The sequence below is a fragment of the Desmodus rotundus genome, chromosome 9, assembly GCF_022682495.2.
Source record: "Desmodus rotundus isolate HL8 chromosome 9, HLdesRot8A.1, whole genome shotgun sequence".
Lineage (NCBI taxonomy): Eukaryota > Metazoa > Chordata > Mammalia > Chiroptera > Phyllostomidae > Desmodus > Desmodus rotundus.
In genome coordinates, this window is record NC_071395.1 from 24107549 (window position 1) to 24134366 (window position 26818).

The window sequence follows — 26818 nt, forward strand, 5'->3', positions numbered from 1 at the left end:
AAGTGTAATTCAATGGTCAAATGAATTAACCTAACTGAATTTGGGAGTTTTTCATCAGCGTTATTTTTCCAGATAACAGCAGTCCTTGGCCCTACACATTATTTTTTTAAAAACACTTTTACTGAGATACAATTCATATACTATACAATTCACTTCATCTCTTCCAAGTGTACGATTCAGGGGTATTTTTTTTAGTATATTCACAGAGTTGTAAAATCAACACCCAATCAATTTTCAAACATGTCTATAATCCCAAAAAGAAATCCCTTTCCCACTGGTAGTCAGTCTATGTCTACTTCAAACTTCTCTATAACATTGACAAGAACATTTGAAAAATATCATTTCTTCTTCCTGATCTTAGGAGGAACGCATTAAGTCCTTCAAATTACTCATGATGTTAGCTGTAGGATTTTCATAGATATTCCTTACGTAGTTTAGGAAGTTCCCCTGAACTTCTAGTTACTGAGTGTTTTTATTTCAAAGGTTTTAGATTATGTTAGGTATATTTTCTGCATCTATTCAAATGATCAGGTATTTTTGTTTTTCTATTCCATTGATACAGTGTACCACATTAATTGATTTAAACATGTTGAATAAATCTTAGATTTATAGAATAAATCCCACTTGATCAGAATGTATAGTCCTCTTTATACTGCTGGATTAGGTTTGCTGGTATTGTGTTGAAAATGTTTGCATTTATATTCATAAGAGATACTGTTACGAGATTCTCTGTTCTTGCGTTGTCACTGTCCAATTTTGGTATTAGGATAATACTGACTTTATAGAATGCACTGAGAAGAAAACTATTCATTTGGACAACATACCATAGCAACTCTGTTTATTGATTCCCTGCTCCATAGCTTTTTGTTGCTTGCTTTTTTGCTTATGTTTTATTTAGAAATATGGCCATAATATGTCAATGAAGACTATTTTCCCTACAGAAAAATGTTCAGCCTCTGACTCAGCTGCTCAGAGAGCACATTCTTCAGTATACACACATCCGCCCTGGACCCCTAAGCACGTCAGTTTTTATAGCAGGGCTCTCTTTAACTGTCTTGGTCCCTGATCTTTTTGTCCAACTTCTAACTGTTCTGCATCCATTCTTCTAGAATAAATGTGTTACCGTGTGCTGTCTGCCCTTAGAACAATTTACAGAATTTTTTTAAAAAAGGAATTTTACCAGTTGTGGTTATTTTGTATTTTGCTAGGCAGGAGTCTATGGACCTTTTACACTGCCATTCCTGAAGTACTTTTCTTGCAACATTAAAAAAAAAAAAAACTAATTAGAAACACAGAGAGGAAGGAAGTGAATATGTCTCATAATTATTATATATTTAGAGTATGTATGCATTTAATGTATCTTAATAAAAAATAAACTTATAATAATGTAGAAATAAAGCTCAATAGTTCTATGCAGACTACTGTATGCATTGCACGTCTCAATATTACATCAGGCAATTGTGAAATCAACATCTATTTTGTGATGGTCTGACCTGTGAATTCATTATGAAGTGTTAAAAGGTGGATATCACTTCTTCAATTAGTTGTTCACCAACATTGGGTCTGAGATTTTCTGAACTTATTTTATAAGTTCTGTCAAATGGAAGTCAGTGGCCCACAGGCAATCCATAGGCAGTTATTAGGTCTGAACACGTGGAGGGAATCAAACTATGTCAATTGAAAGGGAGAAAGGTCATAGGCTTTTTGTTTCAAGGGGTGTTACATGACCTCGGGATGCTTTTAAACCTCAGGAATTGGATGATAAGGCCCATATATAAAGACCTCTAGGAACACATCTAGAATCAAATTTAAGTTTACTAACTTGCTGTTACAAGGAAGAACACAGACAGCTAACCAACAGTGCACTAGGGTTCCCTTTTCTGTTCACCCTCACCAGCACTTGCCCTTTTTTGATTTGTTTATGATGGCCATTCTGACTGGTGTGAGGTGGTATCTCATTGTGGTTTTGATTTGCATCTCTCTGATGACTAGTGATGCTGAGCATCCTTTCATTTGTCTCTGGGTCCTCTGTATATCCTCTTTGGAGAAGTGTCTGTTCAGGTCCTTTGCCTATTTTTTAATTGGGTTGTTTGTTTTCCTCAAGTGGAGTCCTGTGAGTTTTTTATATATTTTGGAGATCAAACCCTTGTCCAAGATATCATTGGCAAATATATTTTCCCATACTATTGGTTCCCTTTTCATTTTGCTGATATTTTCTTTAGCCGTGCAGAAGCTTTTTATTTTGATGAGATCCCACTTGTTTATTCTTTCTTTTATGTCCCTTGCTCTAGGGGACATATCAGTGAAAATATTGCTGCATGGAATATTTGAGATTTTCCTGCCTGTGTTCTCCTCTAGGACTTTTATGGTGCTATGACTCCTAGTGAAGTCTTTTATCCATCTTGACTTTATTTCTGTGTGTGGTGTAAGTTGGTGGTCGAGTTTCATTTTTTTGCCTGTAGCTGTCAAGATCTCCCAACACCATTTGTTGAAGAGGCTATTTTTACTCCATTTTATGCTTCTGCCCCCTTTGTTGAAAATTAATTGACCATAGAGACTTGGGTTTATTTCCGGGCTCCCTATTCTGTTCCATTGATCTATGTGTCTGATTTATTTAGAATAAATTATAATAGAGATGGAAATGACCAAGATACCCATATTATTATGATACTTTATATCTATAGGATATAACATAATATAGTTATTTAAGTTATATAAAGAAGATAAAGAAATATCTTTTATCTTTATCATGGGTAATTATATAAATTTATGCTTAATATACTGTTGAGAAAAAGGTTACAAACCTGCAAATACAACAGTGTCCTTGTATGTTTTATGTTACTGTGTATATGCATATACATAATTCTTTATATATACACACATACATAAACATACTTAGCATAATTTACACCTCATTACACAATTGTTGGTATATGCATAAAATATCTCAGTATAGGAGGATTATGGGTGGCCTTTCTTATATGTAGTTTTCTTTTTTTATTTTTTTCTCCAAATATTAAAATTATGTACTGAACATTTTTAAGATACAAAATTATTAAACTGTAGAAGCAGTAATAGATTTTTCACATATATTTTTTACATGATATTTTGTAAAGCAGTTTGACAGTATGAACTAAGAATCTCTAAACAATTCTTAGTTTTGACCTTTAATTTTTCTTTTGTATTTGGAATGAGGAAATATAAAATAAAGGAAAATATATAATTAAGAACTTGCACATATTATATTTATTGTACTAAAAACAAATAATCTAGTCACATGGATGGAAAATAAACATGTTTGAAACCCATAAACATTCATCTATTTGCTGAAAAATAACTCAAAAGAAATGTACCAAACTGCTTCTGGTGTGTGCTAGTTTGTCTCCCGATTAGATTTTATAATTCCCAAAATTTCTGCGATGTAGTTCTTGTGGATATTTTTTATAAAACAGAAAAACAAAACAAACAAAAAAGCAGTGGTGCCCTAAAGTGTTGCAATCCAAGTAGAATTATTTCTGTTTTATGAAGATCATTTCCAAATTAGAGAGGGGGGAGGGGCTATTTTCACTTGATTCACATCATCCAGGGCTGGATTTAGCTGCTTTATTAATTGATTTCCATAGTTACTCTCTCCTGGAATGAAACTTCTGCTTTGACTCTAATTCAGTTTGATTTCTGGATGCACCGACACATTATTACTGTTTGCAGTGCTACACTTGACTGAGCTGAACGATTTAATGTGTTTTTCTTTAGTGCCAGAGAGGGACTTAAAACCAAAGGAAAGCAGAAAACATGGAATTCCTTTCAATCTTGCTAATTTTCAGCCTTTCAGTGCCTCATAGTTTTCAGGCCTTCATAATGCCACTGTTAGTGTGTTGCCTAAAATGTCACTTAATTATGTGTAAATTTCTTGATGGACAAAATACTTGTTTTTAAAGACATTGTCCCTTGGGGGAAACAGAAATTTAAAAATACATGTACATAAAAATATATACATTATTTTAAGTCTTTCACCAATTTTTTTATGTAACGGAAAGAAAAATAAAGCATTAAAATAAAAAATAAAGTCTAATACCTAAGAAAATGAATAGCTATACCACATCCTTGACATCCCAAATAGAGACATCAGAGAAAGACCAGAACAAAACAAACAAAAGCAGAAAAATTAAAGCTGCTGCTCTTTCACTTCAGCTGAATTTGAGTAGCCCTTAATTAACCAGATTAAATAATGAGACTTAGTATGAACCTTCGTGGACCTAAAGCTTAGCAAGGGATAGATGGATTGCAGGAACAAATGTGTTGTGGAAGGGACAGAGAATAGCTTATGATTGGGGTGATGTTCCCAGGAGATGGCTGGGTGGTCCAAACCGTGATCTGTTTAAGTAGACTCAGAGCTCAAAGTACATGTGACGTGACAGACATAAGATACGACTTCGCATCTAGCATCATGTTTCAGTCAAGAAAATCTGAGGCTTAAATCTCTAGATAACTAAATAGAAATCTAGATTATTTTCATTTTAACATATTGTTTTCTTCCATAAACAAATAGTTATGTGAAGAAATTTTTAATTGGATTTAATGTTCTACCACATACTGGAAAAATATAAATAGGAATAGAGGTGTGACTATTTGAGTCTTGGTGTAATATTATTTTTACTTCTGGAATATAAGCTGTCTGCGGACAGGACTGGCTCTGTTCCAAAAATGTACTTCTCACGTGACATGAGTACCCAGAGTGCAGTATGTGCTCAATAAATAGTGTCAAAAAAGTAAGAGGTCATTGGTTTATTTTATTTTCTCAATGAGCTAACATTTATTCCATAATTTTCCTAATTCACTGAGGTTATTTTCCATGTATTTAAAATATTTATTAATAAGCTCACTATGCCCAGGAAAATGTTTTTTGCAATAATCCCCATATTTTCACATTGAATTGTTTCTAACTTGTATTACACTGTGTCTTCACCCCCCTTTACAAATGCTCCACCCAGTGGAGCACAACGATAACGCACCCCTGAAACTGGGGTGGGGAGTGCGAGATTCATCCGCCGCTTAGCCGCTGGAGGACATATGGCTGGTCACACAACGGTTCCCTGCTTCAGTGTCCCTGACTTCAAAATGGAATCATAATTCTAACTCATGGGATTTGCAATGATTAAATAAATATAAACCAGCGGAGCATGGAAGATCATGTGGCGCACAGCAAGTGTGCAATGTATATTAGCAGTTATTGTGTCTTGCGGAAAGTCATGCTTTACTGACACCCTTCACTCTTACATAGGGGCATCCAGGGCTTTTACACGCTTTCTTTTCTTTTTCTTCTCTGCACATTTTATGCTGTAAATCTTCAAATTTTATAGCATCCCTGCTCAACTACTTATAACTGTACCACCTTGACATATTACTTAATCTAAGATCCAAATCCCCATCAGTACAAGGAGGGTAGTGACAGTACTTGCTCCAATATTTACTTGAGCGTTCAATACGAAGATAAAAATCCAATACGATGTGTAGTGTGTACCTAGTGTTCAATATGTTTTAGCTATTAAAATAATTGTTGTTGTTCTTAAAGTCAGTGTTTGCTAAAAATGGATTCTGGGTATATGGATAAAACTAATAATACCATTAATATACTACAACTAAAACTAAATATTTTATTTAGTTTTTATTTCACTGTCTTGTAGCAAATCTCTCTGATAATAATCCACAGTTAATCTGCAAACCGGGTTCTTAACCGATACACTTTGATTTGTTTCTTTCTCGTGGCACTCCTGTGTATTACCTTACATTTATCTAAATTAGATCTTGTCCTGTATTGCCGTTTTCCCATTTCTCACTTTTCTTCACCCTGAAACTTTTCTACACCTTCCACTGGGTTTGCAAATGTATCTGGAGTCCTGATAAATGCATACTCTTCTTTAAGTTGATCAAATGCAGTGATACAACGTGCTCAGAATTCAACAGGACTCTAATTAGAACATTCTCTTTCTACATTGTCAATAATTTATTTGTATAATTTATATTCTCAGTATGGTAATAATAATAATAACTATTAGCATTAAGTAGTAATAATAAAGAAAACAAAACTTGAATGAATACGCACCCTAGAAACTACAAAGATTGGTTTGCTGTTCTTTTGTTGTATTTCTCAGAGCCCAAATGTCTGAAAAAATCGGGCCAGAAATTGTTGCCAATATTCTGTAAATATTATATTTTTCTTGATGAGGGAAGACTATGAGATCATATTTATAATAATTCCCTTTAATCTTCTCCAATATTCATACCTTTACTTCATTTAATGGGTTTCTATGAGGGTAGTTTGTACAAATTGATCACTGGGATTATATCCAAGTATATGACTAGACATATATATATATGTATATATGTAAATATAAAATATGTTTCAGCTTTGAGTTTTAAAAGCACATTTAAGTAAGTATTTTTAGCACTGTATTAAAATCTAATTATATAAGATGCCTTTAGGGGAAATTATAATAATTTTTCTTGTCTCAGTAAAATTTTAATACTGTACTTTTGAGGAGATTACTATATCCCACTTGGTGCTTCTATTATAATACTTTAAATTCCTGCTTTTTAAAACTACCAAATTAAAATTTTTATAAAAGTATGGATTATATAAAATATTTTCTATTTAACTGTGCTAAACAGAGAGCTTTGTCTTTGTGCGTAAGAGTAATTAGTTAAGGGTCTCATTGTGTTTCTGGGATGCCATGCTAACAAAATGGTGAGTTATCTAACTATATAAAAATGGAGTTTTCTAGAATTAAATTGATAATTAGCAGTACTGAAGAAATATTGTGCTGTGTGTTCATTTGTATTTCTGTTTCCAACATAAATGAAATACAAGTAAATATGCATTTAGAGAATATGATGTGACATACTTTATATTCAAAAATGAAATAAAACCTATATTGATTTAACACACTTTTATGGAGGAAATAATACTAATGAAATATTTCCACATAATTTAAACAAAGTATGCTATTACTTTATTGATAGTGAACAATTAAGTAATTGTCAATCATATTTTTAACTTTTTATTCAGATTTTTAGAAGCATATTTACTTAGGGTTATATCTACTTGGTGAATTAAACTATGTATGAAGTATCCTGCATTATGTAAAGTCATGGCTCTTTTTTGCCCTTAAATCAATTTGTATGGTATTAATCTTCCAACAGGTAGCTCAGCTCAAACAGAGATTACAAAGGCGACTCACCATACTGAGGGCTGAGACCTCTGTGTGCTAAAGTCCAGAAGAGTTTTCCTGGGCTCAAAACTTTTATGCATCTGTCTGTTAGACAGAATGAGACAGGACTGAAATGTTTCTCTGGTGAAGTTAATAGCCCCCTTTTGTGCCTTCTCCACATCGAGTGCCATGGTTACATTTTCCTGATAAAATGTTAAGTTGCAGACCTGAGCTCCTAACTTGGTTGCTAGCTGCTGCTTTAATACACAAGACACCAAATAAGGCTTCTGGGGAGTCCCTTGGCAGGATGACATACTCATATGACAGCTAACCCTTCAGTGTAGCTTGAGACAGCCCCAGATATGTCACTGGACCATGCAGCTCTGGCTGTTGAAGCTTGGAGTCGTTTTATTTTTGTGTGTGTGAAAAGAATGCAAATATAAAAGCAATATGGATCATTTCTTTTTCCTAGTATTAATTACATCAAAGGCTAGTGTAGCAATGGAGAAAAGAACCAGTGGGTGATACGATTCTCCACAAGATTATTTTTCCTGTTGCCTGTCTTTTATTCTGTGCATTCCTTCTGTTGGATCAGCTGTACCAACTCTTTGCATTTTATTCCGTCCTCATTTTATTCTTTCCCAGTTATGCTCTCTTCTCAAAGATATTACTTTTGTTACAATGTCAATGCTGTAAAACTGTAAAGTTTGGTTTCCTGCCAAATATATATGTATATGTTTTTTTAAAAACTCTATTAATAGGGAATACCTATTGAGGGTTTCCTTTTGCACTCATCCTTCAATTTCCTTTCATTGAATAATAAGTAGTACCCAGCCAAAACAAATTCACTTTTGTTAACAATTTTATATATGGTATAGTGTTTGTTTGTATCTAAAATAGCCTTAGTTCTAAATGAAACAGATTATAAAGTTTAAAATACTAAGGCTTTTTACTTTGATATTTTATAAATGTACATTGAAATATTCTACTAATTTTATTTAATTTTTAAGTCTAACTATAAATCATTTTTCTGAATTTAAAATAAAAATATATCATCAAAACAAACAAGCAAGCAAAATATAACCAGAGACATTCAAATAAAGAACAAACTGACAGTAACCAGAGGGGAGGAGGGAGAAGTGTAATGGAGGAAAATAGGGGGAGGGCCGTCACGGAACATGTATAAAGGACACAGGGACAAAGCCAAAGGAGGTGGGTTTTGAGGGTGGGAGGTGGGCATGGGTGGGGGATAAATGGATACAACTGTACTTGAACAACAATAAAAAGTTAATTATAAAAATATGTATATCATCACAAATATTTGTTTAAAATATAAAGAAATACCATCTCATAAATTATGTATTTTATATCATAATTTAATAATGGAAAACTGAGACTTACATATGAAAATAGTGACATTTGACAATTTAACTATACTCTGTTAGCACTTAATCATCATATGAGTTTGACCCAGTCTTTTACCTACTTAAACAAAAATAACTATTTTACTTTTTTTGTATGATGCAGAATATAGTTTAAGCTGTTTCTTTTAAGGATTACTAAACATTCTTTTGGATTTGCCTCAGCACCTTCTTTTAAAAAGAAATGCATTTAAGTTTTCTAGTTCTTGCTGTTCACAAAATTTCCTCAAGTGAGTAAGATAAAAAGAGTCTTAGTAAAATCTCCTCAAAATTGAGAAATTTACTAGAAATATTAAACTGACATAAAAGACTCAAATTTTTACTTGTAAAAAATGCCACAAGACCCCTGGTATTTATTGTATTAGACCCCTTTTCTCAAACAATCAAACATACTTTGGCAAATCTGAGATCTATACATGTAGAATTAAAAGTTTTGACAGTTTTAATTTTATAGATATATTTTCAATATGTGTAATTTAAATCTAGTACATTAATTTTAGCCATCAATGTTTAGATCATCTATTCATAATAACCGAGTTAAGTATATAATTGTTCACATCTTTTTTTGATGATAAATGATCCTAAACCTGAGTTTTTAAGCACTTAGATAGCATTTAATTTGCCAAAGCTTTCAAATGTACTCTATTTACATAGAATTTGTAAAGATCTATAGTTTCAAGGTAGTGATATTTTTTAAAGTTATGCCTAGAAATTCTAAGAAAAGTATACTTTAAAGTAATTAAAATTACATATATATGCAAAGAAGATGCATTCCTAGCTTTATAAGTGATATAAACCCATCATTGTATGGAATAGTCACTGGCATGTAAAAATTTTTAATGTAGGCTTTTTTAATTTGGGGAGAGGTGAGAATAAATCAGGGCAATCTTTTCTTTCCTGCAATTCTATACTTTCCCAGAATTACAGGGCATTTATAAATGTTACTCATCCTCTCATTAATCCTTAGAAACTCCCTGTCTCTTAAGTGTGAATGAGTAGAAATGAAGGTAAGCAATAATAGTGATTTTTCAGAAAAGAAAACTTGATATCTGATTGTCAGTGAAAAACTGCACCAGACAAGGTAAAAAGGTAAGGAAGAGTTTATCCAAGACTTAAAATTTTTTTTTTTTTTGCTTATTGTTGTTCAGTTACAGTTGTCCCACCTTTTTCCCCATTGCTCACCCCTACCCCAACCCCCCACTCCCACAGCCAGTCCCCACCCATTGTCCATACCCATGAGTCCTCTATTCCTGTTCCTTTGCTTGCCCTTTCCCCTTCCTTCCCCTGTTATTTCCCTACCCGTTTCCCTCTGGTCACCGTTGGTTTGTTCTTTATTTCCAAGTCTCTGGTTCTATTTTGCTCATTTGTTTGTTTTGTTGATTAGGTTCCACTTATAGGTGAAATCATATGGTATTTGTCTTTTACCACCTGGCTTATTTCACTTAGCATAATGCTGTCCAGTTCCATCCACGTGGTCGTGAAGGGTAGGAGTTCCTTCTTTCTGCTGTGCGGTATTCCATTGTGTAAATGTACCACAGTTTTTTGATCCGCTCATTTACTGATGGGCACTTAGGCTGTTCCCAGCACTTGGCTATTGTAAATAACACCGCTATGAACATTGGGGTGAATAGGTTGTTTTGAATTGGTGATTCAGGATTCTTAGGGTATAGGCCCAGCAGTGGGATCATTGGATCAAAAGGCAGTTATGTCTTTAGTTCTTTGAGGAAATTCCATATTGTTTTCCACAGTGGCTGCCCCAGTCTCCATTCCCACCAACAGTGCACTAGGGTTCCCTTTTCTCCACAGCCTCTCCAGCACTTGTTTATTGATTTGTTTATATTGGCCATTCTGACTGGAGTGACATGGTATCTCATTGTGGTTTTAATTTGCATCTCTCTGGTGGCTAGTAATGCTGAGCATCTTTTCATATGTCTCTGGGCCCTCTGTATGTCCTCCTTGGAGAACTGTCTGTTCAGGTCCTTTACCCACTTTTTCAACTGGATTGCTTGTCTTTCTGGTATGGAGTCATGTGAGTTCTTTATATATTTTTGAGATCAAACCCTTGTCTGAGGTGTCATTGGCAAATATGTTTTTCCCATATGGTTGGTCCCCTTTCCATTTTGTTGATGTTTTCTTTAGCCGTGGAGAAGTTTTTTAGTTTGGTGTAGTCCCATTTATTTATTATTTCCTTTATATCCCTTGACTTGTAATACAAAAATAGGAAGAGAGATTGAACTCAACTCCACTGAAGCAAAAGGTAAAAGAGTTATTAAGTGCTGGAGTGGACAAGTAGAAAATACTGAAGGACTGTAGGGTAGAGATGGGGTTAATCAGCCTGATTAGGCCTGATGTGGATTTGTTGGATTTAGGCTCTTACCCCCTCAGAAACTGGGGAAAGGGTGCTATTTTACTTAATAATTACATTTCAAAGATATGGCTCCCCCATCCTTGAGAAAGATGGTGTGTAAAAATAACAAGAGACTGGGAAAAGATTTACATCTCAAAGGGCTGGAGAAAGTTTTTACAGCTGTAACTTTTCTCATATAAGTGCTCTAAGACAAGGGTGATCAGAGGTTTATAATCTGGACAGGTTTTGTCTATGGTTTAGTCAAACAGGGAAACATTAAGCCTGTCTTGATCAGATCTAGGTACCTCTAATGTCTTAGAGAAAATGGTAGCAGAGTGGACAAGTGTTTCTTGGAAGATTTCCCTTCTCCAAAGCATTTCTCCTAAGCATTTTGGTAGTTAAAGACACATTTGAATCAAAATGTTCCCCATTAAAATGTAAATACTCTCTTGGAAATGAAGCTTGTTCACAGATTAGCACTGTGAAAGATTTCCATGGAACAACCAGATTGCTTTCCTTCCTGCTCAGAAATGTACCCTGGGAATTAGGGTGTTTTTTTTTTAATTGGATGTTAAAAAGACAGAAGGAATGATGTCTTCTTATAGACATCACTGTTATACATGCAAAACTTGGAGAACAAAGACCCAGTAGGATGCTACTTTCAGGAAGTATGAAAGTGCATTTGGACAGAAAAAACTTACTCAATTTTACCCTTCTCACTGGACTCTAGGAGTAGCAACTGTCATAGTTATTATAGAACTTATCTTTATTTATTTACATGCCTCTCAAAGAAGATAAAAGTGCAGTGGTAGCTTACAAACTCATCCACATATAAATGGAAGTAATTTTCATGTATTCTGTATGCAATTATCTTATGCTTAGTGTTCTGAACCTAGACAATGAACAGAATGCAATAGATCACGTTTAAATTACTGAAGCACGTGCAGGGAATGTAAAAACCAGCAAAATAGTGGCTCAAGGACTAGGCAACTTTCTGCAAAGGGTCAGAGAGCAAATATTTTAGGCTTTGCGTACCATACATTTTCTGTATCAACTATTCAACTCTGCCTGTACAGTCTTGCATGACTTAACAATGGAGATAGTTCCGAGAAATGTGTCCTTAGGTGATTTCAATGTTGTGCAAACTTCATAGAGTACACTTACACAAACCTAGATGGTGTAACCTACTACACACCTAGGTTATACAGTATGGCACAGCATTTACTTAGTCTGTTGACCAAAACATTTTTATGTAGCGTATGACTGTATAGCTGAAAGCAGCCTTAGACCACAGCATAAATAATACCCTAATGAATGGGTATAGCTTTGTTCCAATACAACTTCATGTACAGAAACAGGTGGCGGTGGACCAGACTTGGTCCCTGGGCGTAGTTTGCCAAGCCCAGGACTATGGGAACTTTGCTGATGTGAATAAGGCTCTAATACGCTCAATTCTTTCATATCCTCCCTGAGTTAATGCTCCACTTACAAACATATGGGTGATGTGCACGTTGTGTAGAGAAAAGAAGGCCAAGGACTAAGAATTTGTCAATAAACTTGAAAGTGTCAAGGAAAAGAAAGGCACTCTAGACAGAAATGTCTTTAGAGTTGAAAAGAGCAATTCATTAGCTGATTAGAGCTTGACTGGATTAAGAATAGCAGACTCTCTTTTTGTAATTTTCTGTTCATCAATCTTGAGAAACTTTTGACCTGTGCAGTGGCAGGGAGATTCCCAGGCTCACAGCTGACTAAACCTGATGCCTTCCCAAATGTAAATGAATACGTTGGTATTCCAGGATAAACAAAGATATCCCGTGATTTTGATTAGTTCAGTAAATCCCCGGTAGCCTAATTAATTCTGGATGAATTGTTAAATTTGTTTCTGGATTTGCATAGCTGAGCCCCAGTCCTCAGACACTGTGAAGAGCTGGCTGCCAAAATGAGGTCAGTGCCCAGTTCCCCATCTTTCACATCTACGTGTTGTAACATATTAGAGAAACGACCTATAAGATGTCATGGTGAAGGCAAATCTCCGATCCCAGTTCCAGTTTTATCAGTAGTAGCAGCATGGGATGGCAAGTAACAATCTCTTCTACCTGAATTGTTTTAATTAGGCAAACAGCGCTCAAGTCTTTTTCAGTCTGAAATGCTCAAATTCTATTACACTGAAGGCAGGGAAGAGTTCATGCATTGAGCTCCTTGTGACTGACAGTAATTTTTAAAAAGTGAAAAATTTTCCGTTTATGAAAGACAGAGAAAATAGTGTGTCATTTGATTGACTCCGACATTAACATCCTGGGGTTTCCTGGAGATAAATTGAAGAAATGAGTTGAAGGCTAACATTCTTTCCTTTTTTCTCTAATAGCTTTTTAACACACCACTGAGCACACTGTTAACATACAGGAAATGGGTATTGATTAGCAGATTGCTTTACACTGACTGACAAATGAGGATACCCAGGAAACTCTTCCGTTGAGATTCTCTCCTTCATAGGTCTATGCAATTTCTCTTCAGAGTTTACTGTACTGAATTCCATTTATAAGTAATCATATTAAAACTTCTTCAAAATTATGAAAGATAGTAAGTTAATTCAGTATTTTACGTATTCAGTAATTTGAGCATTTAGAGTATAATATCAAATTTTATCATACCACATATGATTTTTATAACAAGAAATTACATAGGAAAAAGACACTTGATTACTTCAACACTTTATTGATTTTTTCATGATTTTTTGTAAGTGGAAGGGTGATTATCACTATGTTCCATAGTGTTTTATTTTTAAAAATATGCATATATTTAAGCACAGCCCCAAAGACAGTTTTTGTGTAAGACTAGACCCAAAGTCGAGCACAAGCAGCCTTATGAGTCACGAGCCAAGGTGTTTCCTCTCACGCTCAAGTAACAGCTATGAAAATGAAGCCAATGCCATTTTCCATAAAGATTGCTGTTTCTCAAAAGGATCATAATGTTACTCTCCTAAACATGGTGAAATTGTGCCTAACAGCCTCCAAATACCTCAATAGCTCTCCCCTGTTAAAAATAGCTGCAGCATATCCAGAATTTACTAAAGGCCAGACACTGTAATATTTTAAAATATCATCTTTTATCTTTACAGTATTGTTAGAAGGGACCATCTTTATTTTAAAGATGGAAAGATGAAGAGTTGCAGAATTGCAATAACTTGTCAAAAGGCCTCCCAATAGTGTGCTTTAGAAACCAAACTGAGGCAGGCATCAAAGTCATGTCTTGAATCTGGGTTTTATTGATAATGTAGTTCCTGCTTTCATCCTTCATGTTATTCAGACTTCATTGTCAGCAGCACATATCTTTTAAGATAATTGCTTTACAAAATAACCAAAGATAAGATGGGCTTTTTTTCCCTCTTCTGAACAATTATGGTCAAGGACCTGAACTCCTTCCATTTTTTCATTAGCCATCCTTAGTGTGTTGGGGAACATTTCTAACCAATCACTGGATGGCTGCTGAAGCTTCAGTATATCTTTTTTTAATTGAATTTATTGGGGTGACGTCAATTCACAAAACAACACAGGTTTCAAGTGTAAACTCAACAAAACAGCATCTGCACACTGCACTGTGCTCCCACTGCCCCAAGCGAAGTCTCTCTGTCCCCGCTTTCTCCCCTTCGCCAGCCTCCGCCTATTCCCACCCCCTTTCCCTCTGGCTGTCACCATGCTGTTGTCTGCATCCCCCAACACCAACACTGTCTGCTCCATGTATCTTTTTAACATAATAGCATCAGAAATAGAAAAATAAAATTGGGATCACAACAGCATTGACTACATAGGGTAGTTTTGAAAATTAAGTGAAGTCAATATTTAGAATAATGCCTAAAAATAGTAAGTGCTTAGTAAATTTGACAATTACTGTCTCTTACTGTAGTCCTGCAATAAGCAACACACTTGTAAAGAAACATTAAACTTGGTAGAATATACCTTGACCTATTAATGCCGTATTATTCTAGCCTGTACAACTATAATGTTAAAATTACCCAGTTGTATGCACCATTGAAATTTTCCAAAACATAAATATGAAAGAAACTTGGCTACTTTGGGTGGGTACCCAATTGTCTCCGTTCAGTACAATTTTGTTAGGTCAAGTATCAGATGGAAGCTATTCTTCATAAAAAAAGAATTATTTTCCAGTTGCTAGTGTCATACATATCACTGAATGAACTGGCTTCTTCACAAACTTCAGTTTAAAATTCAAATGTATATAATTTATTTGAAAGAATAAATTAAATAAAACTGAGCAGAAAAGTTGTATGGCAATTGTGCGATATTCATAAGACCACAGAAGGAATATCAAAGTGATGAATGAAAAAAAAAGAAAATGAGACTCGCTATTGTTAAACATGTAAAACCGCTCGTCTGATCAAAATGCAGTCATGTCTATAATGTTGTATTGTCCTTATTACAGAGTTATAAAGAGAATAAAAAATGAAATTCCAATTCTGTGGAAGAGCCTTTGCTTCATTGTTTTAAAGAAAATATTTTATTAAAGCCTTTTTATATATTTCCCCATAAGTTGTAAATCCCACCAATGACATAGGAAAAAATGACTTTTTTGTTCTAATAGCTGAATACTTTTATGTATGCTTGTGATTCTCTGTCCTTCTCATGTCTTTCAGAATTTGTGGCAGAAATAATTGCATTATGATTCTTATTCTTTGAATTTTCCTCTCTACTGGCTCCTTTTCTTCAGGATGAATTCAGAATTCCTTTGTCCTGTTCCTTAGCAGATTCTTCTCTCTCCATTTATATGGCTCCTTTTTTTTTTTTCTGCCCAATATATCAAAGGTAGCTTGAAAATTTATGCGTGGCTACCTCCATTGTTTCTGTACAACATCTAAACACTCTGCTTTATCTATATCATACTCTAGGCTTCTGCAAAGCTTATGGATAACTTGGTTCTTGTAAACATGAACTAGCAGATCTAGTTTGTCTACAGCAGGTATTACTTACCAATGGAGAAAAATTTGTATATGAATTACACTCTTGGTCAAGGTATATAAGAACTTATATTGCTTTAGTCCTGGCTGGTGTGGTTCAGTGGATGGAACACCAGCCTGTGAAGCAAAAGGTCACTGATTTGATTCCCAGTCAGGGCACATGCCTTGGGTTGCTGGCCCCTCTCTCTAAAAATACATAAAGAGAGGCAACTACACAATGACGTTTCTCTACTTCTCTTTCTCCCTCCCTTCTCTCTCTAAAAATAAACACATAAAATCTTATAAAAATAATTTATATTGCTTTATATTCTTCCTGATTCTATCACCAGATTTGGTAATTTACGCCAATCTGAAAGAGTTGACTGAAATTTGCATCTCCCTGATGACACTTATGGTTGAATGCTTTTTTAGATTTTTCTTAGCTTTATGGGTTAACTAATCATGAAGCATTTTTTCAAGTCTTTCGTTGATGATTCTTTGGAGTTGTTTGTGTTTTCCTTATTGATTTTTAGGAGATCTTTATTAGGTCTGCATATGAAATTGTTACTGGACTAAAGGGGTCTGTGTGAATGCATCTAAGCCCGATGGGACAGGAATGGCAGCTTGCAGCAGATGGAGGCTTTGGAGAGCTACTGCTCAAAGACCTGGCCCCCTGATGGCTTCCAGGGGATGAATTATATAGAATGAAAAAGTCATTCATCGTGGTGACTAAGGGAGTTAGAGTCATGGTCAGGGTCCTTGTCTCTTCTGATTGGTCAGTGCTAGGGTAGGGGTAGTTGATCAGTTCATCTGGCTCTGATATTAGTATCAACCATAGTATGTTTGCCTCTGGTTTTACCGCTTTCTTGGATCTGGGGCTGAAAGACAGCTGAGGCTTAGCTGTTACCTCTAGTTTGACTGAAATTCTGTCTCTGTGATCAATAGACCCCAAGACTTTTAGGAAAAAGTAGTTAATGCTGATCAGAACCTCATTGTCCTGAGGACTTAGTGATTAAGGTAGTGGATGTGCAAGCAAGGAGACAGGAGAGGCAGGGTAGTGGCTGAGGCCAGTTTGAATCAAAAGAGCATGGAGAAAAGGTCATATTAAAGAAATGACGTTTCTGCTTGATTATACTATCTTTGCCAAGTTTGTGAATGGCACAAAACTATATTTTCTTGTTTGGTGGCTTACATTTAGGTCTCAATAATGTCTTTTAAGGAATAGACAATCTGAATTATAATATAGTCAAGCTTGTAAATCATTTCCCTTGTGGTGAATTTTTTGTGCGTTGTTTAAGAAATCTTCCTCTACCCCAACATTATTAAGATATTCTCTTACATAGTCGGGCATTTTTGAAGTATTGAAGCTTCACGTTAAACTTTGGCATCATACTTGAACACCTTCTTTGCTCTCCTTTCCTTTTTTCTTTGAGCTACACTTAGGGTCATTTTCTTCTGATCAAAGAACATTCTTCAGAAATTACCTTAAGACAATTTACTAGAAATGAACTTTCAGTTCCTTTTTAACATTTTTACTTTATTTTGATTTTTATCTGTGTGCATAAAATTCCAAGGTTGATTTTACTTTTCCAATACTTCCACCAGCTTTTTTCCCCTGTTTTTGCTGATAATATCAATTACCTAACTCTCCTTAATGTGAAGGCAATCTGTATTTTTTTATTGGCAAAATTTTAAGATTTATTTTTGTCTTTATCTTCAGTTTTACTCTGTAGTGTCTAGGTCTGAATAATTCTAGTTTTGCTTTGTATGAACTTTGATGAACTTCTTAATCCACTGACTGGTGTCTCTCCACATTTATAGAAAATTCACAGCTACTGTTTCTTCATATATGGCCTCTGCCCATTTTCTCTGTTTTCTTATTCTGAGATTTCAAATACATTTATTTTTGTTACCTCATCTGTATTTTCAAATTTTTTTATCTTTAAAGAATTTTTATTTAGTAAATGATAATAGACTTAACAAAAAGGATCTTAATTAAAGTTAATGTATAATCATGAGGACAGTGTAAATTACCTAAAATATTGTAGAAATTTGGAAGAGGACCAAGGAAGGTCTTGTGAGAACATAGTCAGTTAGGTTAGGTCTTGAAGAAGAAATGGGCAGGAATGGGGAGCATTTGAACAGATTTTTTTCAGGGATTTTTCTAAAATAAAGTGCTCAAAATAAAACTTCTGTTACACCAGATTCATGTTAATTTTGCTATGTTCTATGTTGATGAGCATAAATATTTTAAGTTAAATACCTAAGTTTGTTGATATAAGCACAACAAAATATTTTCAACAGCCTTAATTTATATTAATAATCCTTATCATATATTAACTAAGTATCCATTGTGTGTTTTTTCATATATTTTTATCTTTATCTTCTACCATTACCATTCAGTCCCCTTTTACTCCCTTCTCCCCAGCAATCACCACCCTGTGATGATTTTTGTCTTTCTTTTATTTATTCCATCAGTTTTTAAATCTCTTTTCCAGTTTAGTAATTCCCTTTTTTTGATGTGTCTAATCTGCTGTTAAGTATATCAGTTTAATTCTTAAATTATTACATATTTTATTTATACAATTTGTACTTAGTTCTCTTATAAACTTATAATGTTTATAGATTATAGATTCAAGTTCTTTGTCAAAACTTCTAAACTGGATTTTATTTTCATAAACATAAATCTGATAATCCCGGTGGGAGCGCTACTATTATATGTTATTCATTCTCACTTTCTTTCTTTGTGTGCCATGTTATCCCTGATTGTTTGCTTGATGTTTTATTTTTTAAATTGTTTATAACAATGATTACATGACTAGGATGATATTATTTTACTATAGCATAGAAAGCTTTTTGTTTTCTGAGACACCCAGGTAATGGTGAGCAGCAGCCCATACATTAATTTGCAGACTATAGCATCTTAAATTCCACACACATAGATGGCAGAGGGCCATTATTGCACCTATCCCATGCGCCTGGAGGAACAAGAAGAGACAGAAGGGCACTTTGGCCTCTTAGTCATCTTGTCAAGATGGGAAAATGTCCCAAAGCAACATGTGACTGCAGGTGCAATCTCATAGCTCTGAGTTATAATTCCTTTTAGGACAATGGCTAGACAATTCCTCACTGTGTTGTTAGCTCTTTCAAGCTTTTAAAATATGTTATTTTTGTGCTCACTTTGGCAGTATATGTACTAAGATATATTAAAAGAGTCCAGTGTCATTTATTTGTTTGTTTGTTTATTGTTTTACTTCTTCGGTGGAAGAATTAGTCCAAATTATCTGGTCCTTGGTTAACAAAGGAAAAAAGTGTCTAGATCTCTTGATAAATAATCAAAATTTTTGTTTTATTTTAATAATACAAATTATAATACAAGCATATAACAGCTTATAGATAAGCAATTAATATCAAAAGCTCTAGTCATTTTATCATAATAAGTTGGTGTATATCTTGGCATACCTAAATTAGGTAAGCATTAACATTTATTTTGAAATCAACTATTTCTTGAAAAAGATACCATCAGAATATCCCAATTAGATAGAGAGTTTGGCCTTGAGTAATTGTCATTTTGTTATTGTAAGAATAACTAGTTGACTCCATCTAGGATTCCTAAGTATCTATTTTGTTCTGACTTAAGTATTTTATTATTATCTGCTTTTAATTAGTAATTTCTTTTAATGAAATAGAGAAGGGGGAAATCCATGTTATTTTAAAAGATTTCTGATAAAATTTCTTCCAGGTTTCATTCTTATAATAGTATTCATAAACATGATTAGGGCAATAAGATTATGAGAGTAGTATTTAAATAAATCAAATGAAATATTCAACATAATATGAATTTAAGAACTTGAAAAGGTATAGGCATTTAGAGGGACAAAATTCTGTTTATGATAAATTATGTTCTTATGATTTTTAAATGATGGATTTTCAGTGAAAATTACTAAAATTATCTTCTTTCTAACTGGTATTTCACAAATATTCATAGTATTTTGTTCCCATTCTGTTCTTTTTTAATGTCACACACATTCTTTTACCCAAGTTCCTATTACTACTTTTATTACCGAGATGCTATTGGAACAAATGTTTTATGACTACTTACCTGCTGTCTTTGAAGTCAAACTCAACTATACCTGTCTCTTTGGCTTCAGATTTTGCCAAAGACTTAATAATTTTTCCCTTTAAAGTCAGCTCTTAATATTCCTCTAAGCCAAGTTGTGAAAATGAGAAAGGGATTCACCAGAGGAAACTATTTTACTTGCTCTTAGCTTTCCTAAGTAATCAAAAGAAAAATAGTGGTCAGGAAATGGCACTAATAGTCTTCATTCATAATATGAGATCAGAGAATATACCATAGCATTAGCTATTTCTTTGTATACTTGAGAGGCCACTGATAGGAAGCAAAGTATATATATCAGAAGTAGTACTGAGTGGGGTGGAGGGATGGGGAGAAAATGCAGACAATTGTAACTGAAAAACAATAAAAAATTTTAAAAAAAGAAGTAGTGCTGAGGTATTTTTTTAACTCAGTATTATCTGTTATACCTAGCTTATATGTTTGTGTCAGGGCATCAGATTACTTTTGATATGTGGTGATATATGTGTGTGTTATCATTGGAGCTGAAGGGATGGGGAGAGGTACCAAAACTATTGATGTTATTGTTGCAAAGCAGTTGTCTGTACATTAACCAGCATAAGAAGTTTATTGGTGGATTGCTACAGAATACATTATGTTCTCATTAATGTGTATTTGTAAAATACTGATTAACCATAATTGCTATAGAGCTATTTTCAATACTTTTCTTTGAAACTCATATTTCTAACAACTATAATCATCTAAATATACACAAACACTCAGCAACAACCAATAGCTCTTAAAATCAGTTTTAAATTCATTTATAGCTTGATTCACAGTTATTGTTTTAGATTATTCATGCATTTCTAGATATAATCACTATTTATCTATAAAAGTTATAAACATGATGTTTTATAGGTATTTTATTCACCATTAAAACATTCTTGATAAAAGTTAGAAATTAAGAATAAATTAAAATGTTAATGGTTAACATTTGTGATTGTGTGAGATGAAATCATTGCTTGGTAATGACTATCAGAAAAACCAGAAAGATGAGCATGACAGCAACATAGGCAAAATGACTCTTGCTACTAAATTATTTAAAGGAAGGACCACTTGATTTTGATAAGTAACAAGTGAACATAATTGAATTTGTATATGTAGTTCTATATAATATATTAAGGAAGAAATGAAATATAGCATGAAATATGCAAGAAAGAAAATCTGAAGAGTTTCAAAATGCACATCACTATTTAATAATACATATTACGGAGATAGTCTTGAAAATCATTTTAAAATGTAATCTGCAAATTAATGAAAAAGCTTTTCTGTGCATGTTAATATTCCCTGGGTGGATAGTAATTCTTATTTCTAATTATACATCCTCTCAAAAAATTACATTTTAGAAAGATTTCCCATATAATGTGCCAAATCTCAACATTTATTCTAACATGTTCACATTATCTCATTAGCATTGTAATGTGTAACTACCAAAAGCACAACCAGTTCAAATGGCCTGGGACCTCCACCAGATGCAGGAGGTTAGTGGAGAGATTCCAGGGTGACATAATAGCAGTTGTATTTCAAAATGTGAGAATAGTCAATGCGAACATGCCGTTTTAGAACCAGATGTCCCATTATGTCTTCCATGACTTTATGAGGAACCAGAAACTAAAGTTTAGGTATGTTATTGGAAAATTATTAATGATTATTATATGATACTTTACATCATGTTATTACCTTTATAATGCCCTGTCTTCCCATAGTTTATAATGTTAAAAAAAAAACAAAAAATCACTGTGCCTGCAAATTTGAATTTTTTCTATGCTTAATTGTTTAAATATAGTTTCTTTTAGTGATATTATATAAATATAAATATCTATAACAGAATCAGTAGTGAAGAAAAGCAGATTGAAAATATTTCTTATGTTCTTATTATTCAGGATACACTGAAATATAATGTGAATATGGATAAATGTCATTAGGGAACATTAAAATGTCTATACACATGTCTGAGTAAGATGCTTGTTATCGATGTGATTTTTTTTTCAGTGATGCAATGACCAAAACAAATGAACCAGGGCTGAGTGTCTCTCATAGGGATTTATAATTTCAAAATCATACTTACCCCCTCTTCTGACAAAACAAAACAACGATGACTTAACCAACCTTGGCTTTTAGACTTAGTAGAAATTATGTAGCAAAATATAAGGATCAGATTTCTTCTATTTATTTTCATCAGAAACTGGCATGGCAGCCAGTGACCCATGGCATCAGAGATCGCAACTTTAAATTAGCTTGTGCATTTGGGGAGGTTTCCTGGCCTTCTGATACAAAGACATGTGCCGGTTTTAACAGTACTATTTGTGATAGTACCAAAATGATTAAAGAACGATTTATCGACTCTTCTATAAATAGTTTGCAAAATTCATATGGTTACTGTTTCTCTTCCCTCTCGAGAAGAAGACAGGATTCAGAAACAGAAAAGGGTAGAATGGTGAAAAAGAATGGGTGGGGGGAGGTTGTAAAGCAGGCAGCAATGATTGTACCTGATCGTAATAGTACAGATTTTAAGTCACCGCTTTCTCCACTCAACCCCCCCATGAAAATGTCATCAACCACAGCAAAGGAATGAAGGACAATTGTTGTGCCCCCAACCACCATGGAAATTTCAGATAGAATAGTGATTTGTGATATTTCTGACCTGGCTAAGATTGAGCAAACTCAAAAGTCAAGACTCAGTCATGGCTTTGGAAGTTAGAGTGTCTGCGAATGTCAGCTAAAAACTGAAAGGCCGCTTTCACTGTAATTGAATAACAATAAAAATTAAAAAAAAAAAAAAAAGAAAGAAAGAAAGGCCGCTTTCACCGGGGTGAAAATTGGTAGGATTATCCGAGTCATCTTTCAGGTCCATGATAGAGTTGTTAATTCCCATAGGTGGTAAGGATTGTCAGAAAATAGGGGGGAAAAAAGCCAGATCCAGGTTACTAATTATATTTTTTGGCTCAGAATAATTATTAGAAGAAATGTAGCCAATGTTTAGTTAAAAATATGATATTTAACTTTAAAATTTAAAGATCATGAAGCACTTGTATGTACCAACATTCTCTTGATAAAGGCAGCTGACAGAATTTCACTTAATTGCTGTTTGTTGGCAAAGTTCAGTTTTTCCTCCTTCAACTTTGCAAATAAGATCTCATTCTTTTAGAGTCAATTTATGTTTCCCAGCATAATGATGCATTTTATCTATTCAGCTATGCTAGTGTTCTCTGAAGCCAGCCAGTGATGATCTCACGTCACCTACAATATAAATCTATCAGTGAATCAACAACATCATATTTATTTCAATGCCAATGATACAGCACATGTTGATTTGGCAGTTAAATAATTTATTTCTCTTTTGGGTGTGACTGCCAGACTTATTATAACTCTACCTCTGATATTCACTTCATGTTTAATAGTACTTTGCCTCATGAGGATGCTTGTCAATCAAATTGAAATGTCATTCTGACCTATTATTGGATATAATTTACTTTGTTTTTAGTTCACCACAGGTGTTTTCCTAGTTTATTTAAATTACAAGCCTTCATTACCAGTGTTTAAACACTTTATACAAAACTATGTGCTCATCAACTTTGCTGACCCTTTATCTCTCCAGAGGTGATCCAGCTGAGTCTGCCTGAAGACCAGAAGCTCAGCATCACAGCGGCAACCGTGGGGCAGAGTGCTGTTCTCAGCTGTGCCGTTCAGGGAGCACTGCGGCCGCCCATCATCTGGAAGAGGAACAATATCATTCTAAACAATTTAGATTTGGAAGACATCAATGTGAGTACATAAAGAGATGTAACTTTGTAATTTGGATATTCTACGTGACATACTGTAGACTTTGTGAAGTCTAAAGAGCTTGATGAATATTGCATTGTAGAGTAGAATAGAATTGTTGGAACATTGTCACATTCATCCTACTGACCAGGAGCTGCCCTGTGGATCACCTGACATTATCTAAATTACCCAGGTGACTTTTCAGGTGTGGTAAGCAGGTTATGGAGCACTGTGATGGGCATGAAATCACACAAACTGAAACCACAAAGGTCTGACTTTCAGAATTGCTTTAATTACCAATAATTATTCTTGTATTTGCTCTTTTGGTTGAGCCACACTCTATCGCTTGTGAAGTGTTATAGTGGGGAAAGGCTGTTGTTGCCTCAAAACCTTTATAATGTGTCAGAAACAATAAATAGTAATCAAACAAATGAAAGAGTTACTGCTCTAGAATCAAGAGATAGATGTGTTTCTCCACTTCGGCTCACTCCTAGAGATTCAGAATCTAAACTCAGTCCAAAAGGGCGCAGCTCCAAAAGTGAAACAGAAAGAGAACAGACTTCAGGTGTTCACCTCTCTTTCATGCTGTGTGCTGTAAGTGAGCATCAGAGAGTGAACATCATCCTAGGCCTTTAAAGAAGGAAAAAAATGTACGTTACGAATTGTCTATGGAAATAAGGTGGGGCAATCTTTTTACTCGGCGATTTGGAGTTTTTATGATCCCTTTGCATACACATTTTAGTTACTTTTTATGATCATTCAAGAAAGCCATCTCTTATCCCCTTATTCTTTATTGCTTTATAAAGAACTGCTAGTGAGAGAGTCACTCCTTCTTGTTACATTTAACTAATTAATATTCTTCTTTAATGTCCCCGAATGATTCAAAAACAGGAAACTTCTGCAATTTATTTTTTATTTTGATGAAAATTTTCTAAATCTGCTTACATCTGGAAAGTTCCCTCAGAGTGTAGATGGAGAATAATGTTTAATTTTCTAACACTTAAAGAACATTGTGGTGCAGAATGCTATAATCTCGGGAACATTCAACATTCTTTGAGACAAAATCTACTTGGGTTTGCTTTATGCCTTATATCTATATTTTATCTTTCATTTTGTATCTCTACGTTTATTATCAGCCTTTCCACTATCATTTTCAAGAAGCTCATGTATTCTAGATGCTGTGGTTTGAAAAATCTCAAAATTAGCTCATTTGAGTTATTTCAAAAGTAAAGAAGAATATACTATACGTGATGTTCTGTAGACAACTTGCAAAAGTGGACCTATTCTTCTGCACGGATCTTGTGAATTAATTTGCTTACTTCCTAATTCTTGATTCTGTTCTAAAAACTTAAGACTTTTAGAAAAGTGATTATAGGCAAGTTAGGTCTTTAAAATATATGTAAATATTGGATAAATTCTAGAATCAATAATGTGAAAGTTACTGGATAAAGTTATTTTGGATACATTTCATAGAGTTGATAAATTTTGAGAATTTTAAAAGCACTTCCAATATTTAAAAATTTTCAATTTTATTTCAAACCATATTTAATTAAGTTGACAAGTATTCAACTAAAACTACAGAGAATAGCCAAAGATGTCTCTGAAAGAAGAAATATTTATTCCATTCTGAAAAATATATCCCTGGTGTTTCCTATTAAAGTACTATGACATCAACTGTCAGATTATCTAAATACATTTAATGCATTTAAATACATTAAAGACACTTACCAATGTAGATAAAATGTGAACTGAGATAGTTGTAAAATATTACTTACTGGGCTTTGTTTTGTATTTACTCCTGCTTAAATAAGGCCTTCAGCACATAAATGACATCAGCTATATAAATGCTGGGGTGGCCAGTGTTCAGTTTCAACAGGTGTTCAGTCACCCAGTCCCAGCTGCTGCTAGTCCGACTTTCTCCGACTTTCTTGACTTCACATTGCCCAAGGCTAGTGCTCTTACTGTTCTGGATAGTCTATGAGTTTCCTAATATCTTTATTAAGTTCCTTTTCTGCTTAAAACTAGTGAGAATGGGCTCTATTGTCTGCCACTAAGAATGTGTCTAATTAATTTTTTGGATCTAATATGTTCAGAAACATCTTCTTGAAATGTATGTTTTTGTTGTTAGATATGGATTTCTGATGTGTTGAAGGGTCATGATGATTTTGCCATAGTAAATTGCTTTCTGCTTTTTTCTAAGCAAAGAAGACTTTCAAATTTCAGAAGGGAATCTGTTTTTTACACCCTTTTATTAGTTTATTTATTTTCATAGAGTGGGTTTTCTTAAAGTGGGTTGTCATTAGATTAGATAAAGTTAAATTTATAAATGTCTTTCATGTCAAAAGGAATCTGACAATGTACAATAGTCTTTGTGATTCTTTAACATACATAAGATTTAGTATATAATACCTAGTCAGTACATAATATCTTCTGATTACAAAAGATTAAAATAATATAGATTTATTATTGTTCAAGTACAGTTGTCTCCATTTTCCTCCTCCCTCCTCCCACCCCAGCCATCCCCATGAAAAAATAAAATCTCAAAGGACATAAATAAATAAACAAACAAACAAATAAATAAATAAAATTTACCCCTGGCTGATGTGGCTCAGTGGACTGAGTGCCATACTGCAAAACAAAATGTCACCAGTTCGATTCCCAGTCAGGGCACATGCCTGGCTTGCAGGCCAGGTCCCCAGTAGGGGGCACAGGAGAGGCAATCACACATTGATGATTCTCTCCCTCTCTTTCTCTCTCCCTCCTCCTCTCTCTAAAAATAAATAAATAAAATCTTTAAAAAAGAAATTAAAAAAAACAGTATAGATTTTTCAAAAGTAACATAACTACTCCTCTTTTCTATTATTCCCACTTATTATTCTCTCACTTATTCCCATTCTTATGTGTGGAAGACAGCCCTTTCATTAATTGCAAACCTAATTTTATTTATTTAATAGAATGAATTCATATTACTACTCATTATTTCACTGCTTCATT

The 26818-nt window shown here is 34.0% G+C and overlaps 1 protein-coding gene across 2 annotated transcripts in view; it reads left to right on the top strand.

Moving 5' to 3' along the window:
• Window positions 1-26818, top strand: part of FSTL5 (follistatin like 5) — a 546539-nt gene that overhangs the window by 341634 nt on the left and 178087 nt on the right. For both annotated transcript variants that reach the window (XM_045202427.2, XM_045202428.2), the window contains exon 7: window positions 23661-23827. In XM_045202427.2, coding sequence (XP_045058362.2) covers window positions 23661-23827 — 167 coding nt within the window. The remainder of the gene's footprint in view (window positions 1-23660; window positions 23828-26818) is intronic.